This window comes from Paramormyrops kingsleyae, chromosome 5 (assembly GCF_048594095.1).
Source record: "Paramormyrops kingsleyae isolate MSU_618 chromosome 5, PKINGS_0.4, whole genome shotgun sequence".
NCBI lineage: Eukaryota > Metazoa > Chordata > Actinopteri > Osteoglossiformes > Mormyridae > Paramormyrops > Paramormyrops kingsleyae.
In genome coordinates this window covers 614,627-634,632 of record NC_132801.1, presented here as the reverse complement: position 1 = coordinate 634,632, position 20,006 = coordinate 614,627, and the positions used below count along the sequence as shown (strand labels likewise).

The 20,006-nt window shown below is 44.2% G+C and overlaps 1 protein-coding gene across 4 annotated transcripts in view; it reads left to right on the top strand.

Moving 5' to 3' along the window:
- The first annotated feature begins 4,379 nt into the window (after window positions 1-4,379).
- The window catches only part of LOC111835402 (calmodulin-regulated spectrin-associated protein 3), a 31,381-nt gene continuing 15,754 nt past the window's right edge, over window positions 4,380-20,006 (top strand). For all 4 annotated transcript variants that reach the window (XR_011991646.1, XM_072711776.1, XM_023795669.2 and 1 more), the window contains exons 1-5: window positions 4,380-5,087; window positions 8,913-9,163; window positions 12,556-12,696; window positions 13,078-13,164; window positions 16,972-17,004. Coding sequence is in view for 3 of the 4 variants with exons in the window: in XM_072711776.1 (XP_072567877.1) it covers window positions 4,955-5,087; window positions 8,913-9,163; window positions 12,556-12,696; window positions 13,078-13,164; window positions 16,972-17,004 (645 nt within the window). In the remaining variant the exon portion in view is untranslated. The remainder of the gene's footprint in view (window positions 5,088-8,912; window positions 9,164-12,555; window positions 12,697-13,077; window positions 13,165-16,971; window positions 17,005-20,006) is intronic.

The window sequence follows — 20,006 nt, the reverse complement described above, 5'->3', positions numbered from 1 at the left end:
GCATACAAAGAATTGCCTCTGCCAGAAGGCTGAAACTGGGCCAGAAAGACAATGACCCAAAGCACACATTAAAACTGACAAAGATATGGTTGCAGCAACACAAAGTCAAGGTTTTCTAATGGCCCTCTCAGTCTCCAGACTTGAACCCAAATGAAAATCTGTGGTCGCAATTTTAGAGAACAGTTCACAAGAGAAAACCCAAGAATCTGAATGAGTTGAAAATGTTCTGCATGGAAGAGTGGTCCAAGATGTGTTCTCCAACCTTGTTAAACACTGGAGAAAGAGGTAGAGTACTGACATTCTCGCCATGGGAGGCTCCACAAAATACTGAAATTTGGGGTGCCAATATTTTTAGAATCTGCATTTTTAATAAAAATTTGCGTTAATAAAGGAAAACTTTATTTTGTTCCAAATATCTGTTTGAAAATTAAAGCATGAACCCATTTCTTTAACCCCAACAAATCACCTACAGCATGTGTAGTTCTTTTGATACATTAATTTGAGCTCATTTTTATAAAGAGTTGACTGTATAGACTAATATTTATAGTTTAATAAAGAAAAATATGGATCACTACATATGTATCTCTATCACATTTTGACCAGACAATCCATTTCTAATCTGTTATGAATTTGGAATGTATAACATTGATTTTATTTGGACCCAAGTGTTACGGCGTGTGTAGCACGGAAACACAGAGCACGCAAAACAACACAACATCACAACGTCAATGACCGGACTGGGGATACAAACGGAAACGCGGACTAAATACACTAAACTAATGACAACAATCCGAAACAGCTGTAAGACACTGGGATTCCACATGAGGTTAACGAGGGGGCGTGGCACACATTAGGATCGGACGGAGCAGGGCACGACACCAAGTGGATTAAGGCTCAGATCCACTGTAGATCTGTAATCCGTATCCAATCTGGTTTTGGATTGATGTGTAAATCCTTTTTGCAGATCCGGACCAAAGGTATTGCTACCTCTGAAACGTATTCGAGCAAGTGTCACTTTGTTATCTGAGACATTAATTTATTAATTAGTTACATTAACATTTGCTTCTTGGCTAGTTTCAACCATTTCAGCTAGCTCAATTAATTTGAGAATTTACATTGTTTTACATCACTTCATTTAAATTTCATTTTTGGCCAGAATTTGATATTGAACCAGAGGTTAAAGGCTAATTAAGAGTTTTTGTTGTGCAGATATATATCATAATTTTGCATCTCTCTCACTTTCTCTCTCTCTCAAATATTTTCTGAGTTGCAATATTTATGATTTCAGTATCCAATAATTAGTGTAAAATATGATACAAAGGACCATATTTATGCCAAGCCATAAGGAATTGTTTACTGTCACACTAACAAAAGAAAATGATAAATTAAAACTTAAGAACCATGCTGCCAGTATTTCAGTATTGTAGTATATGTCTTATATCTACAGACACATATGCTAAACACAGGGCAAACTGCATTCCATTTGGTTGAATATATTGGACTTATTTTTTGGGCTTGATTTCTCCGCATTACTTTGCACAGTAGACACATTTTGGGCTTGTTCTCCGGGATGAGGTTGCTTGTTTGTCTTGTGAGACTTGACAACACTGATCCAGCACTGTCCTCTAGTGGAGGAAAAGAGAAGTGCGGGCATATGGTGGAAGGACGGAATTGAGGCCAAGATGGTGCTTTCCCATGATGATACACTAAGAATTGCTATCGTTCTCTACTTTGTATTTTTGTTGATTTTAGATATTTTCCACATGTACTGTAACTTGCTGTTATATTGTCTAACACCACCACACTCTGCTGATCATTAGACCAAATCTTCTGGAAAAACTTTCACATTCCGGATTTTCACAAAAAAATTGTTTGAAACGCTACAACTGAACCAACCAATAATGACCATCGTCAGATGTTCGGAAGAGGGGGCAGCAAAGTGTTTTGCTAATCAGGCTGACACCATTTATCCTGGCCACCCAGCACCACTATCCCCCTGTCTGATGTCCCCTCTCTGGAGAACAAGCTGGACACATTAGACTGCTACATCAGCTCTCAAAGAGCGTAATGAGTTCTGTTTTACCACAAACTTGCAGACAGTGCCATGCAGCCTTGGAGCTTCACTGTGTACCACTTGGACCGCATGACAGAAAGCACCAGCAAGACAAAGGAAGGTGGTGTATGCTTCTTTATAAACACTAATTTAAACACCAACATGGAAGCAGTTTCCAAGACCTGCTCACCAATGCTGGAGCTCCTAATGATCTAGTGCCAGCAATTCCAGCTGCTGAGAGTGTTTTGTTCAATGCTGCTCGCTGTTGTTTACATCCTGCCTGAGGCTACATCTCTGGCTTCACTGGCTGAATTATATACCACAATTTGTAAACAAGAGAGCCAGCACCCGGAACTCATTTCTGTAATTGCCAGGAATCCACTAGGTGAAATCTTTGCTTGTGGCTGGTTTCTTGCTAATTGGAGAATGGAAGTTTGGTAAATTGAAACTACACTAATGAACAAAAGTATAGGGACACACCTCTTAATCAGTAAATTCAGGTCTTTCATTCAGACCCATTGCCACAGGAGTATAAAATCAAGCATGTAGTCATGCAGTCAGGTTTACAAACATTTGTGAAAGAATGGGTTGTTCTGAAAAGTTCAGTGAATTCAAGCATGGTACCATCATCGGATGCCACCTTTGCAATACGTCAGTTTGTGAAATTTCTTCCCTGCTACATATTCCACAGATATTCAACTGTAGGCGGCATTATTGCAAAATGGAAGTTTTCAGGAACAACAAACTCAGCCATGAAGTGACAGACTACATATAGTAACAGAACGGGTCACCAAGTGCTGAGGCGCATAGTGCGTAAACGTCGTCAATGCTCTGTTGACTCAATAACTGCAGAATTCCAAACTTCCTCTGGCATTAACTACAGTTCTAGTGAAGGGAACACTTGATGCTTCCGCATACCAAGAAATTCTGGACAATTCAATACTTCCAACTTTGTTGGAACACTGTGAGGAAGGTCCTTTTCTGTTCCAGCATGACTGTGCCCCAGTGCACAAAGCAAAGTCCATACAGATATGGTTGGATGAGTTGTGTGGAAATACATGTGGAAACAGGTGTGGAAAAACATGACTGGCTTGCACGGAGCCCTAACCTCAACCCCATCAAAGACCTTTGGGATGAACCACAATGGAGATTGTGAGCCAGGTCTTCACGCCCAACATCAGTGTCTGACTTCACAAATGGTCTTCTTGGAAAATCCCCACAGACACACTCCAAAATCTTGTGGAAAACCTTCCCAGAAGAGTGGCAGCTACTGTAGCTGCCAAGGGTGAAATAACTCCCTGTTGATGCCTATGGATTTAGAATGGGTGTCATAAAAGTTCCTGTGGGTGTAATGGCCAGGTGTCCCAGTACTTATCGATGTATAACATATACAGAGGAGGACGAATCTCTTTTCATGAACAGTTCTTGTACACTTTTCTCCTCTTCAATTATTTTTGTTTAAGTTCTCACAAATGTGCCACGAGATCTATGAGTGAGTCAAACCCCAGATAGTATATCATGTTATTGTCTCAACATTGAATTACAGTTAAATGCGTTGAATTATGACCAGTGTCAAATAATCACCGTTGAAACTGAATTGATTTTTGGTCAGATTATCAATATTGAAAAACTGATGGTGGCAAAACCTTGATTGAATGTTGATATTAAGTGAAACATTGAAGATCAGCGTTGTTTCAACCTTTTTGTCTGATATGCAATCAATGTCATTTCAACATATGTGTGCTATCTGGGACAGCAAGGACAAGAATGTTTGATTGTCTCGGAGAATGCATCCAGAGCTGATGTATAATCTTTAGGGTGTTAATTTTTTAAATTGAAAAGTTTGGTTTCTGCGTATATGTATGTTGTGAATATGTTTTAGGCTACTGTAACTGATGGTTTGAACGCAGTAGGCTATGTAGACGATTCTTACCATGTCAATATTAACGTCGCACATCGTGAAAACCTGTCAGGGCGGGTGGTACAGCGGCGCAGTGGGTAGCGCTGTCGCCGTTCACAGCCGGTTTGTGTGTGTGGAGTTTGCATGGTCACCCTGTGCAAGTGGCTTTTCGGCCGATCCTACGGTTTCCTTCCACAGTGCAAAAACACGCAACTTAAGTGAAAAGGAGTGCTAAATTGACTAAATATGCACATGTTGCAGTGTATATTATATCCTATATATAATATTTTTAACGAATTCTGGATACATCGTCAGATTAATCGGTAGATTACGTGATTATTGATATAATCGATAGTCACAGCCCTAGTTACTTCCTTTGATCCTAATCAACGAAATGGACATACAACCCTAGCCCCCAAACTGGATCACACTACAAACACCAAAAATACTGACCAAAGAAAAAGTAAAACAAATTTTTCTTTGTATCTGTAAAAGCCGCATTCGCAATGGCTTCATGCACCCTGGACCACAACGAAAGCTCAGTGATTAAGGGAGTCCGCGAAAAACCGTCCTGGATCGAGCCTGGCTTGGAGTTCCTCTCACTCCGCCCCGCTGACTCCGCGTCTTCCGCCTGAAGCAGGTGCTGACCGGCTCGGTACCCGGCGTTACACCTGCAGTCTGGCCGCTGTAAGACGGTGGAAATGAAACGTGTTATAGAAAATACGGCTCCGGGACCCAGGAGCGCATGTCAAGCCAACGCCGTGCAGCTGTTTCTTCGGAATTTCAGTTCTTATCTCATGGATGCCTCGAATAGAAAAACATCAAAGAAGATGGTTTTGTGTTTTTAAGGTGGCCACTGTCTACGCCCATGTGCCCGGCTCCAGCGTGTGTCGATAGGAAGCAAACAGCTATTTAAAACATTTCCTGTGTCTTTTTTACACCTCCTCTACTCCTTGACGCCTCCCATATTTCCCTCTGCCCTCCTTGTTCCCGTTCCGGCTATGGTGGACTCAGGTGCGATGAGGAAGACGTTCACGGTCCCGGAGATCAAACCTCTGGACCAGTACGATTTCAAGCGAGCCAAGATCTGCGCCAGCCTGGCGTGGCTGCTGTCGAAGTGCTACGGCGGCGGAGGTAGGTGCCGGCGAGGAGACGCGCTGCATTGCTGATGTATAGAAGGATGGTGCACAGCATCAGAAACAGAATCACTTTATTATTTTGCCAAGGGCATTTGCGTATCCGAAATATTTGGTCTGGTGCATGGTCACACACTTCACACACAACACGTAACTGAGTAAAAAATAGATATAATAAAAAAAAGATAATTATAATAATATAAAATATCAGAATACACATAAAATACCAGGCCGGTAACAAAGATAACAGACGTTTAAAAGTGTGAAAATTATATGAAGAGTGCATACATGTATAATAATAATGATAATGATGATTATTATGTCCGAACCGATTGTTGTGCGGAGAAGCCCATCGTCAGCCCTTCATTTCAGCTTTATCAGTACGTGTCTCCACCCTCGTATGATGTTTAAATACTGACAGGAAAACACAGCATGTGAAACAATATGTGTGTAAGGAAGCCTGTTTTTCTTTTTACGGCTCGAAACCGCTTCTGGGGCGTTGATGCGGATTTTTTTGTTCGTCCGTTCTGATTCACCACACTGATGCGTCCGGGGAAGGATGCTGATGCCAAGGGAGGCATTGTATTTAATCTATCTTAATTTCGTTTCGTTTCGTTTCGTGTAATTTTAAGTTAATGATTTACGCGTTTCCTCTGAAATGCCAAACCCCTTAGAAGAAGCGGTTAGATTAAAACAGCTCGCCGGTGTCCCTGCGGTGGGCACACCCACCCTGTCAGCCGGGGTCCCTTTGTTTGGGGCAAATCCATTGTGCAAATAAGCGCTTCTTTTAGTGCACTTCATATGGAGCTTCTTAGCGCTGAAAATGCTTAAGTTACATGTTTTGCCACAGATGAGCTCACTGATCATTCGATCTCCTTAGAAGTCCACCAGACGCGCGCGCCAAACGCCTGCTAATATTAAATATTTCATTGTTTTAATAGACTTTTCTTTTTTCTTTTTTTCTTTTCCTTTTTACGAGAATAAAATTTCGCATATGTTTTCTGGATTAATGTTTTGTCAGATTATGGTTTAAATGTGAACATTTTGTAAAAACTTTCGTTTGAAGGTTTGATCACTAAAAGTTTCCCAAAAGGGGGTGTTTTAAATGTAAAAAGGCATATTTTTGAGAGCCTTGGCCGCTGAATTTCTCGTTCCTGTCTCTGAAATTGAGTCGCAATAAAGAGGAATCCTGCTTGCCCCTGCTCTGTCCAAATCAGATTGGGTAGTATCTACATATAGCTACAGTGGTTTAGCAATCTTGTTCCTGTTTGACCTAAACACATCTACGAGCTACCAAGATTTAAATGAAGTTAACACTGAGCCAGTCACAGTTGCATTTCTTTATTTAAGTGTAATAAAAGCACATAAGAAAGTGCACAGCTGAATCAGGAGCCAAATGTGATGCTGGATGTTCTGTCAGGTGGAAGGAGTTCCGACTCACTAGTGTAAGCTCTGTGTAAGATGGATTGTAAAACATGTGATGCATGAAAAACATGTTTTATGGATAAGAATTGTCAGAATTCTTCCAGAGAGTTTGTTTATTTGTGTTTATGTGGAATGGAATATTTGGTTGATATATTTGCTTGTGTAGCTCAGCAAATCACAAAGGGGGTGTGACACAGGTACTATTTTGTTATTTCATGATGTATCTTTATTTATTATGAAATTTAAACAGATAAAATGACTCATATGCTTATTTGTTGACTGTCTTTTGATAGGTATCAATCTTGATGAATAAGTGTCATGACCTCTTGTGGTGTGATTGTGATATGACTACCATTCAACGGTAATCTAAACCATGTATTACCAATAATTGTTACTAATTGTCTGAATCCTAATTTAAATTAATTACCATTTACTGTGTACGATAGTAAATCCATAGAAACGGGAAACACACATACAATCCTGGAGACCTGCTTTTGGGGTTAGGGTTAGACTAGCTACAGGTGGTTCATGCGAGCTGGTGTCACTTTGCAGGGGATGTGCCTGCAGTGTTTTAGTAGAGTAACCACATATGTCTCAGAGAGTGGAGCCGTGCTTTCTGTCGCTCAGCATGCAGGTGATAAAATGGCAGCACCTACAGTGTTGTCCTTCCCGGACATTGTGATTCTTTAGATTTTGTAAGCTTTTCTTTCTCTTCCATCTGCTGTCCATAGTTCCTGAGGAGTTGTGTGTAAGTGGGGGTCAGAGACCTCTGTCCTCTCATGTGCTTTTGTCCAGCTGCTATGGCAATCACTTTCCCTTGAGCAGGGGATTTGGGGAGTGGGGGAGGGACCAGAATGCAGGTAATGGTTTTTAGAAGAGGTTCAATAAATGGCAATATGAGCAAGGGCATAAATAAATGGCTGAAAACTAAGAGGCCTTCCACGATCTGTACCATGGCAGTGATGTTTTGCAGTGATTTAATTGAATCGGCTGCTGATGTATTATTTAAAAATAATCAGCATGCTCTACACTTTTTTGTTTGCTCACTAAAAGGTAAAACTGAGCCTCCCATACAGCAACTGAGTATTACATTATAAGACAGAAATCCATAACCACCTTCTTGCTGTTCTGTTTGTCCCTCCTGTTTCCCTGTAGAGAGCATAGTGAGGTCGATGCTCTGTTTGTTCATGTGCAGGATGATGTTCTGTTTGTCCCTCCCGTTTCCCTGTAGAGAACATAGTGAGGTCGATGCTCTGTTTGTTCATGTGCAGGATGATGTTCTGTTTGTCCCTCCCGTTTCCCTGTAGAGAACATAGTGAGGTCGATGCTCTGTTTGTTCATGTGCAGGATGATGTTCTGTTTGTCCCTCCCGTTTCCCTGTAGAGAACATAGTGAGGTCGATGCTCTGTTTGTTCATGTGCAGGATGATGTTCTGTTTGTCCCTCCCGTTTCCCTGTAGAGAACATAGTGAGGTCGATGCTCTGTTTGTTCATGTGCAGGATGATGTTCTGTTTGTCCCTCCCGTTTCCCTGTAGAGAACATAGTGAGGTCGATGCTCTGTTTGTTCATGTGCAGGATGATGTTCTGTTTGTCCCTCCCGTTTCCCTGTAGAGAACATAGTGAGGTCGATGCTCTGTTTGTTCATGTGCAGGATGATGTTCTGTTTGTCCCTCCCGTTTCCCTGTAGAGAACATAGTGAGGTCGATGCTCTGTTTGTTCATGTGCAGGATGATGTTCTGTTTGTCCCACCCGTTTCCCTGTAGAGAACATAGTGAGGTCGATGCTCTGTTTGTTCATGTGCAGGATGATGTTCTGTTTGTCCCTCCCGTTTCCCTGTAGAGAACATAGTGAGGTCGATGCTCTGTTTGTTCATGTGCAGGATGATGTTCTGTTTGTCCCTCCCGTTTCCCTGTAGAGAACATAGTGAGGCCGATGCTCTGTTTGTTCATGTGCAGGATGATGTTCTGTTTGTCCCTCCCGTTTCCCTGTAGAGAACATAGTGAGGTCGATGCTCTGTTTGTTCATGTGCAGGATGATGTTCTGTTTGTCCCTCCCGTTTCCCTGTAGAGAACATAGTGAGGCCGATGCTCTGTTTGTTCATGTGCAGGATGATGTTCTGTTTGTCCCTCCCGTTTCCCTGTAGAGAACATAGTGAGGTCGATGCCCTGTTTGTTCATGTGCAGGATGATGTTCTGTTTGTCCCTCCCGTTTCCCTGTAGAGAACATAGTGAGGTCGATGCCTTGTTTGTTCATGTGCAGGATGATGTTCTGTTTGTCCCTCCCGTTTCCCTGTAGAGAACATAGTGAGGTTGATGCTCTGTTTGTTCATGTGCAGGATGATGTTCTGTTTGTTCATGTGCAGGATGATGTTCTGTTTGTTTCTTCTAACCCTATTTAGAGAATGTTCCGGCTGAATTACGAGACCCCTTCTATCTGGACCAGTATGAACAAGAGCATGTCAAGCCACCTGTCACGGGCCTGCTGCTGTCCACAGAGCTCTACTGCCGTGCCTATGGCCTGTTACTCAGGGTGTCACCTCCTAAAGATTGTACCACCGTCCTCCAGCTTATGGCTCAGAACGGGGTCGTCCCAAGAGACGAGGATGCTGCACTGACTGAGTCTCAGCTCCGGCTGGCCCCCATCCGAATGGTGAGGAGCTGGAATGTTACCGTGAGCTTGCAAATGTCAGCCATGCTGTAAGGTGTACAGAGTACTGACAAGAGAAGGGGACTCGGATACGAAGTCTTTGAAAATGGCAGCCATAAATCAACTTGAATAAAATGTTTTCATATCTGGTACTTATTTGTCTTTTTTTGTGTCGACTTTGCATTTTTGACATTTCTGTCTTCACAGATTTTTTTTCTGCATTGGGCTTCTCTATTTGCTATGAGAAATGTTTCCTTTGTGAGAAAAGCAAGCAACCTATGCATAACAATGCAGCAGTCAGTCATTTGCCTTTAATAATGATACAGCGGGAGTGTTTCATCCACCTGAATGTTCCGGTGTTTGCTCTTCCAGTGTGAGTGCCACTTCTGGGGTTTGAGGAACCAGCATGCAAACCCTCATGGTTGGGTGAGGATACTTAAGCAGGGACTCCATGACATGGTTGCTTATTCCTTGTACAGAAGGGCAAATATCGAAGCATTATTTAAAGAGATTATGTGGAGCTAGAGCTGCAGGACATGTGTGTGACTGTAGAAGATGCTGAGGTGGACCATTGTAATGAACGTGGCTTCGTTGGTGTGGTTGGAGGCTATGGTGACCATAACGAACAGAGAAATGTGTCACATTTAGGTCAGTCATGCGTAAGTATGCCCTGCTATACCCCAGGCATTTAAGCAGTTTAGTAACTAAAAAGGCACACTATATACTGGTGTATGTGTATGTAATGGATCAGTACATTCTGCAAAGGTGAACAGTGTGATTTAACATGGCTCATTGTATACACCATTTGGACAGTCACATTTCACCTGAAGGCTTTACAAAGTGCTGTTCCAAGTGCATTATTTGTTCTGATTGTAATTTTTATATGCATTCTAAGATTTTTTTATGTTAATTTATTTTAATATGATGCATGAACTTTGCAGCCTTTGTCGATTTTCGTAAAGCATTCAACTCTGTTGATTGAGCAGTTCTCTGGGACATCCTGAGACTTTGTGGGATCCCAAAGTTGCTGGATGTCTTGGCCAGCCTGCACACTGATGCTGTGAATGATGTGCACATTGGAGGCAGAACCTCTGCGTTCTTCCCAGTGGATTCTGGGGTTCGCCAGGGGTGTGTTCTTGCTCCTACTGTGTTCAATGCTTGCATGGACTGGGTGCTGGGCAGGCTTGTGGGGCACTTGCTTACTGAGTCTTTGTGAAATAAAAAGCTACCTGAGGATTTACAGCCTGTTCAGCCAATGGGACAGGCTGGTGGGTGTGGCCAGTGGCTGGCACTTCTTGCTGTAACTGTTGTTGTTACTGGTAATTATGGACTAGAAGAGAAGGATGTTGGGGGAAGAGGGTGGGAATTTGGGAAGAAGCTAATGCAGAGAATCCAGGGGGAAAATTTAATCAAATTTTTATTTTCTTTCTGCCCAAAAATGTAGCACTGTACGTGCATAAGCTACAAACAGCTCCCTGAAATTCACACTTTCCTCATCCTGCCATCTTCTACACTGACTATCGTATATGGCTGTAGTGCATCATCAGCCCAGGAGGCAGAGGATACTCTGGACGGCATGCTGGGCGTTGTAGTGGGTCGTCAGCCCAGGAGGCAGAGGATACTCTGGACGGCATGCTGGGCGTTGTAGTGGGTTGTCAGCCCCGGAGGCAGAGGATACTCTGGACGGCATGCTGGGCGTTGTAGTGGGTCGTCAGCCCCGGAGGCAGAGGATACTCTGGACGGCATGCTGGGCGTTGTAGTGGGTCGTCAGCCCAGGAGGCAGAGGATACTCTGGACGGCATGCTGGACGTTGTAGTGGGTCGTCAGCCCAGGTGGCAGTGGATACTCCGGACGGCATGCTGGGCGTTGTAGTGGGTCGTCGGCCCAGGAGGCAGAGAATACTCTGGCCAGTATGCTGGGCGGTGTAGTGGGTCGTCAGCCCAGGACGCAGTTGTTAAACTGGACAATGTGCTTGGCGTTGTAGTGGGTCGTCGGCCCAGGAGGCAGAGGATACTCTGGACAATATGCTGGGCGTTGTAGTGGGTCGTCGGCCCAGGAGGCAGAGGATACTCTGGACAGTATGCTAGGCTATTGCTATTGTGTTACTGTGTTTGATTGTGCATGTGTGTGTGTGAATGTATGTGTGTGCATTATGTTTACTCTACATTGTGGGGACCAAAGGTTCCTGATAATTTGATAAAAACCTGTAATTTTCATGTTGTGATGTTTTGATTTTTTTCAGGTCTCCAAAAAGATCTGTGAATGCAATCGAAAAACTAAAAATTCCAAAAGTCTCGTATTTTGTTTGGTTACTTATGGTCAAGCTTAGGGCTGGGTAGAGGTTAAGGTTGTCAGGTTGGGATTACAGTTTTCCCCATAACATGAATGGAGAGTCCCCACAAAATATAATTACAAACCTGTGTGTATGTGTGTGTGTGTGTGTGTGTGTGTGTGTAAATGAGTGACTGTGTGTGTGTGTCCTTTTGTCGGTTGGCATTGCTCTGCTCTGCACTTGCTTTTCCTCAGATACGCTCCACACATGCCAGCAGCCTGCAGTGGATGGCTAATGGTACAGTGGAGACACCTTGTGGACACTGCTGGGTGTGACGAAGATACTGTTAGTGGTGCCTCCTGGTGGTGCAGTGCAGACTGCTAGTGATGGTGATGCTTGTTGTTGTTCCAACGTTAGTTGCCTGAAGGAGATGCAGTTTCTATTGATGTTAAAATCCAAAATTTTTTATTTGTGTGTGGATTTCTGATTCGTTCAGTTCCATTAACCAAATAAAGTACAAACATATTCAATATATAGAACTCTTTTTCAGATATGAAACGCTGAATTTTTATTTTCAAAAGGAGTACTTTGTAGAGAGACCTTTCACTCACAGCATTTAAGGCAAAAGTCCTGGATTTGTATGCATAGTCTTTGGAGAAGTGTATGCATAGTCTTTGGAGATGTGTAAGCATTGTCTTTGGGGATGCATATCCATTGTCTTTGGAGATGTGTAAGCATTGTCTTTGGGGATGCATATCCATAGTCTTTGGAGATGCATATGCATTTTTTTGACAAGTTGGAAAGAACATCAGTGGGTTATTTTCATACTACAGACTTTCAAGTCTGGGCTTTGCTTGGTCCATTCCAGATGAAATAAGCCAGTTGAAAGTGGGCTCTTACTTACCTCAGTGAGTCAACTCAACCAGTTGCAGAATTAGGTAGAATGCCTTGAACTTGGGGCCAGAAACGATGTGCTACAATTTTTACCATTTTGAAACAATGAATTATGTGATCCTGTGAAGCTTTGCCAATCTTTTTTTTATAGCCTTTTTCTATATTTTCCCTCCAGTGCTCATATTACTCTTGAATGTTTCTGACTTCCCCTCTCCTGTGACTGTTGTAGAGTGCTCATCTGGCATTGATCGATGCACTCATGTCGGTGGATGCCATAGCAACAGTCAGCAAAGTGAAGATGCCAGCTGTAGTGGAGCAGTTGTGGGGCAGAGCTAGTTGGGAGAACGGTGTACTCTACTGGATCAACAGGGTGGGTATGACTAACTGAACCAGGCTCGGTATTGGGTGTGTAGGATGAACTGACCCAGGCTTAGTATTGAATCAGTATCAGACTGATCATGCTCAGTATTGGGTATGTAGGATGGACTGACCCAGGCTTAGTACTGAATCAGTATCAGACTGACCATGCTCAGTATTGGGTATGTATGATGGACTGATCCAGGCTTAGTACTGAAATAGAGTATCAGACTGATCAGGTTTAGTACTGGACATGTAGGACAGGCTGACTCAGGCTTAGTACTCTATCAGTGTATCTTCTTGACCAAGCTCAGTACTGGGTCCATCAAATCGACGCAATAGAGCTGATTTTAGCTAAATTAACCAAGTGTTTGTGTGGTTGTTTTGTCCAAAGCTGATACAAAAGCTGAGAGAGAACACAGAAGGAGATACGATCCAGAGACCTCAGCCCAGTACGGATCTGCAGCCTGTCCAGCCTTCGGTGAGCAAGCACACCCTCAAACACACACACTACCCTTTACACCTGCTTTCTATAAAACCATTCAGACACTCATTCATGTATATCACAATATATACTCACACACCATACAAGCGTAAATGTATAAAAAAGTTATCTTCTTATTGAATACTGAATGTTCCGTGATGGACTGGCATTCCATCCTGGGCGCCCCCTGTCATGTGTCCTGCGATGGACTGGCATTCCATCCTGGGCGCCCCCTGTCATGTGTCCTGCGATGGACTGGCATTCTATCCTGGGCGCCCCCTGTCATGTGTCCTGTGATGGACTGGCATTCTATCCTGGGCCCCCCCTGTCATGTGTCCTGTGATGGACTGGCATTCTATCCTGGGCGCCCCCTGTCATGTGTCCTGCGATGGACTGGCATTCCATCCTGGGCGCCCCCTGTCATGTGTCCTGCGATGGACTGGCATTCCATCCTGGGCGCCCCCTGTCATGTGTCCTGCGATGGACTGGCATTCCATCCTGGGCGCCCCCTGTCTTGTGTCCTGCGATGGACTGGCATTCTATCCTGGGCCCCCCCTGTCATGTGTCCTGCGATGGACTGGCATTCCATCCTGGGCGCCCCCTGTCTTGTGTCCTGCGATGGACTGGCATTCTATCCTGGGCCCCCCCTGTCATGTGTCCTGTGATGGACTGGCATTCCATCCTGGGCGCCCCCTGTCATGTGTCCTGTGATGGACTGGCATTCTATCCTGGGCACCCCCTGTCATGTGTCCTGTGATGGACTGGCATTCTATCCTGGGCGCCCCCTGTCTTGTGTCCTGCGATGGACTGGCATTCCATCCTGGGCGCCCCCTGTCTTGTGTCCTGAGATAGACTGGCGTTCTTTCCAGAGTGCTGCCTGTCGTGTACAATGTGTTGTCTACGATAGGTTCCTGGCCATCCAATGACGCTATAGTGGAATAAGTTTTTGGAAGATGTGGATGGATTATAGCACTTGCTTAGTCAGAATTCTCAAGGCAGATGTGCTTTTATTTTGAAGCTTTATTTTTTTCTTGCTGCAGTTTAAGTGGGCCACTTTTGTCTTGAAGGCAACTTGGATTTGTTCCTATCATTTATGATAAACAGATGAAAAAAACATCTCCTGGTCCTTTCTCCTCTTGCTACTGTATATCAATGGCCGCAATGTCTCTTTGTATGTTTTCAAAGAAATTTCTTATAATATGACTGCTAACGCTATGGCTTTACCGGAGTTCAGGTGTGAGAATGCCATTGTGTGGTTCTCACAGGCTGAGGCACAGTTTTCTGTGCGGGGCATCACGCAGGATGACACAAAATACTGCTACCCAAGATCCTCCGGTGGACAACAAGTATGAGACTTTTAAGTCGCTGCTGCTTTCAATTTTTGAACCATCCAAGCTAGAGCGGGCATGTTGGCTTCTTGCCCTGTCCAGCTTAGGAGACCAGAAACCTTCTGAACTCCTGGACCACATGCTGTCTTGTCTGGGCTTGCAAGGTAGACATCACCCCTGTTTCATTTTTAGGGAGTTGTTCATGCAGCAAATGCCAGCTCCTGTTCGCTCAGCTCTAGCAAGCGCCCCGCTTATGGATTTTCAAGAGTTAGCTAAAGAAGTGGACAAGATTTGCATTGCCAGCAAGCAGTCCTGCACTGGATAGCAGTGGACCCGCTGATTTTTTTGTTGCTCTGGATTTTGACTCAAAATCCAATTTTTGTTTTTATCATGCATGTTTTGGTGTGCACGCTAAGAAGTACATTCTGCTCTGCTCTTTCAAGCTGCCATGAAACGACAAAACCAGTATCCTGTATCTGCATAGGTATCAGGGAGCCAAGCAGTTTACTGTTTATTGAGGATTCTGTTTCTGGGCCGTGTTTTCTCTGTGACACAGACACTTTCGTGAACGTCCTCCTTGTGCCACAGATTCAGCTGCACATGAAGGCTCCCTTTGGCGTCTTTTGCCATCTTTGAATGTCGTTTTGACCACATTCACGTGAATTTGGTAGGTCCGGTGTCAATTTCCATGACAATGACAATCATTGATTGTACATCTAGCTGTTCAGAGGTAGTACTGTTAGCATCCAGAGCAACGACAGATGTAGCTAGGGCTTTAATTGTCACCTGAGTCTCTCGTTTTGGTGTGCCTGCCGACCTCTCCTCCAATCACAAGTTGCAGTTTATGTCTGAGGTGCAATTGCCAGTGAGCTAGGGATCACCCTTCATCTCACCACCACTTATCACCTGGGTTATGTGAGGGCTTTTACCACTGTCTGAAGACTGCCGTTTGTGCATCTCTTCAGGGTACTTCTTAGACAGGTTGCCCTGGGTTTTACTTGGTTGCAGTTTCTGCATAGTTGCTTTACAGACAGCTCTTGCAGGTGTCTGGAGATTTTCTCCCCGATGCGTCCGTTCCTTGGTCAGCCACACTGCAATGCTCAGTTTTGTGGGACACTGCAGCTGCTTTCACTCTGTGCAAATCCATGATGCAACATGGATATCAATCTCACGTTCCTCCAAAGCTGAGGAATGCCAGTTTTGTTTTTGTTCAGCATGATGTCCATCATGATCTTTTGACAAGCCTGTATGACAAGCATTTTCACATTGTATGGCTCAGGGACAAATCGGTAAAGCCAACCACCTTTTCGTAAACCATTTGAAGCTGGCCCATAGTAATTTGGATTCACTTGTGCCACTAGGCCGGCTTCCTTGTAGGGATTGCCCACGCTCTCCAGTCCCAGTGCCAGCAATAGCCCAGTCTGTGCCTGCTCCTGTGGGCGATACCGTGAGCAGATCAGGGTGGGTGAGCAGAGCCCCTTAGAAGAGGTGTTCTCTGCCTCTGTGAATTTTGGTGGGGCATGTGTAAGTCAGAATGCTCAAGGCAGATGTACTTTTATTTTGAAGCTTTATTTTTCTTCTTGCCACAGTTTAAACAGGTCCACTTTTGTATTGGCGGCAACTGGAATTTCTTCCTTTCTTTTATAACTGCCATGTTATTCTCAAAATAAAGAAGCCATCTCCTGGTTCTTTCTCCTCTTGCTACAGCAATGAAAATTAAAATAAAAAGCAACAAAAGCAGCTGAATTTCCAAGGGTATATGCACTGTATGTATCTGCACGTCTTTATACATAGAATGTATAGTACTGTGCAAAAGTCTTAGGCAGTGAAAGAAAATGATAAAACAAACAAAATAACTAATCAATCAATCAATTGAGTAAATGAATGAATGAATGAATAAATGAATGAGAGTTTTTATTGTGTTATTCTTCGATGTTCTAGTGATAATTTATCTTTTCTTCCAGAGCAAATATACACACCTGCAAACCAGATAAATAGCTTTTTCATTTTCATTAACTACCTAAAACCTTTGCACAATACTGTGTATTTACAAAACAAAGAGTTGCAAGCTGCAGTGGGGTAAATGGCACCAAGGGCATCAAAATTTCTCAGCAACATTCACTAGACAGAAAGATATTCAGTGAAATGTTTTGACAGGGTTAGAGCTAACCTGTATGTCCAGCAGCACAGATTGAGGCACATCTCTTCTAACTTCATCTCTTTTAATTCTGGCTATTTGACACTCTGTTATGGATTCCACTTATGCAGGTATTGTCTTGCTATTTTATTTGCAGAAAATGTTTCTGAATATAACAATTTAAATAATTATGTATAACTGCTGATTTACCAAATGCCAAATTGTCTCTTTTCTAAAATGACAGAAATCTGGCCTGACTATTGTTTCTTTCCCCTTCTCTCTCCTTATTTTACCTTCTGTTTTGCTCCTCTCTCCCCTCCTCTCCCACTTCACCTGCAGTGTCCAACCCGGTGGTACTGGAAACTAGTTCCTGTAAGTGTCACTTTTTGTTCCTCTAACTTTGTGGGTCTGATTATATTACAATTGGGGGAATCAAATCACTGTCAATAAGACATGATAACACTATTGACTATCCTGTCAATAACACTGACCCCTGTGCTCTGTTCCCTACACTGTCAGTAACACTGACCCCTGTCCTCTATTCACTACCCTGTCAGTAACACTGACCCCTGTGCTCTATTCCCTACACTGTCAGTAATACTGACCCCTGTGCTCTATTCACTACCCTGTCAGTAACACTGACCCCTGTGCTCTATTCACTACCCTGCCAGTAACACTGACCCCTGTGCTCTATTCACTACCGTGTCAATAACACTGACCCCTGTGCTCTATTCACTACACTGTCAGTAACACTGACCCCTGTGCTCTATTCACTACCCTGTTAATAACACTGACACCTGTGCTCTGTTCCCTACACTGTCAGTAACACTGACCCCTGTGCTCTATTCACTACCCTGTCAGTAACACTGACCCCTGTGCTCTATTCACTACCCTGTCAGTAACACTGACCCCTGTGCTCTATTCCCTACACTGTCAGTAACACTGACCCCTGTGCTCTATTCACTACCCTGTCAGTAACACTGACCCCTGTGCTCTATTCACTACCCTGTCAGTAACACTGACCCCTGTGCTCTATTCCCTACACTGTCAGTAATACTGAGCCCTGTGCTCTATTCACTACCCTGTCAGTAACACTGAGCCCTGTGCTCTATTCACTACCCTGTCAGTAACACTGACCCCTGTGCTCTATTCACTACCCTGCCACTAACACTGACCCCTGTGCTCTATTCACTACAGTGTCAGTAACACTGACCCCTGTGCTCTATTCACTACACTGTCAGTAACACTGACCCCTGTGCTCTATTCACTACCCTGTCAGTAACACTGACCCCTGTGCTCTATTCACTACCTTGTCACTAACACTGACACCTGTGCTCTATTCACTACACTGTCAGTAACACTGACCCCTGTGCTCTATTCACTACCCTGTCAGTAACACTGACCCCTGTGCTCTATTCACTACCCTGTCAGTAACACTGACCCCTGTGCTCTATTCCCTACACTGTCAGTAACACTGACCCCTGTGCTCTATTCACTACCCTGTCAGTAACACTGACCCCTGTGCTCTATTCCCTACACTGTCAGTAATACTGAGCCCTGTGCTCTATTCACTACCCTGTCAGTAACACTGAGCCCTGTGCTCTATTCACTACCCTGTCAGTAACACTGACCCCTGTGCTCTATTCCCTACACTGTCAGTAACACTGACCCCTGTGCTCTATTCCCTACACTGTCAGTAACACTGACCCCTGTGCTCTATTCACTACCCTGTCAGTAACACTGACCCCTGTGCTCTATTCACTACACTGTCAGTAACACTGACCCTTGTGCTCTATTCACTACCCTGTCAGTAACACTGACCCCTGTGCTCTATTCACTACCCTGTCACTAACACTGACCCCTGTGGTCTATTCACTACCCTGCCACTAACACTGACCCCTGTGCTCTATTCACTACCCTGCCACTAACACTGACCCCTGTGCTCTATTCACTACCCTGCCACTAACACTGACCCCTGTGCTCTATTCACTACACTGTCAGTAACACTGACCCCTGTGCTCTATTCACTACACTGTCAGTAACACTGACCCCTGTGCTCTATTCACTACCCTGTCAGTAACACTGACCCCTGTGCTCTATTCACTACCTTGTCAGTAACACTGACCCCTGTGCTCTATTCACTACACTGTCAGTAACACTGACCCCTGTGCTCTATTCACTACCCTGTCAGTAACACTGACCCCTGTGCTCTATTCACTACCCTGCCACTAACACTGACCCCTGTGCTCTATTCACTACAGTGTCAGTAACACTGACCCCTGTGCTCTATTCACTACACTGTCAGTAACACTGACCCCTGTGCTCTATTCACTACCCTGTCAGTAACACTGACCCCTGTGCTCTATTCACTACCTTGTCACTAACACTGACCCCTGTGCTCTATTCACTACACTGTCAGTAACACTGACCCCTGTGCTCTATTCACTACCGTTTCAGTAACACCGACCCCTGTGCTCTATTCACTACCTTGTCAGTAACACTGAGCCCTGTGCTCTATTCACTACCCTGTCACTAAGACCGACCCCTGTGCTCTATTCACTACCTTGTCAGTAACACTGAGCCCTGTGCTCTATTCACTACCCTGTCACTAAGACCGACCCCTGTGCTCTATTCACTACCCTGCCACTAACATCGACTGTGACAGAGCGCAGCATGTCTGACCCTGTAAATCAGCGGTTTTCCCACTGGTCATGAACAGAAGACACTATGGCATGCTTTGGTGTATTATAACTTACTTTGTTGATGTTTGTGTCAAGTTACTGAGGGTAGTCTTCCGGGTGTGCTCCAGGAAACTGGAGTGCAGGTCGGACGAAGTCTTTCTGTGCTCGGGTCACGTTTCACGGTGGGAGAGCTCATTGGAGCAGGTGGGCCGTATGGTACTTTTGTTTTATTAACATTGTGCTACCTGATGTTTTTATGCCTTAATACATTGGTTCTGGAGTGTATACTGTGCAGGCGAAATGTTTAAAATGGTAAAGGCTTGGGTTTGACAGTTGATTGATTGTGGAGTGATCGATGCTATTGCCTAGCATTTTAAATATGTCCTGCGTGGCTCAGTTGGGAGTTCTACCTCTGCCGTGAGAGGACGTATGGGATTGTGCTGTGTTTTGTCCTGCCGGTAGCCTACAAGGATATTGATAAAGGAAAAGTCTATTTTTTGAAGATTTCCGTGAAGCTGTCTTATCATTTTGCCCTGACTAACTCATCCGCTCTGGCACACTCCATTACACCGACCCCTGTGCTCTATTTACTACCCTGTCAGTAACACTGACCCCTGTGCTCTATTCACTACCATGTCACTAACACTGACTCCTGTGCTCTATTCACTACCTTGTCAGTAACACTGACCCCTG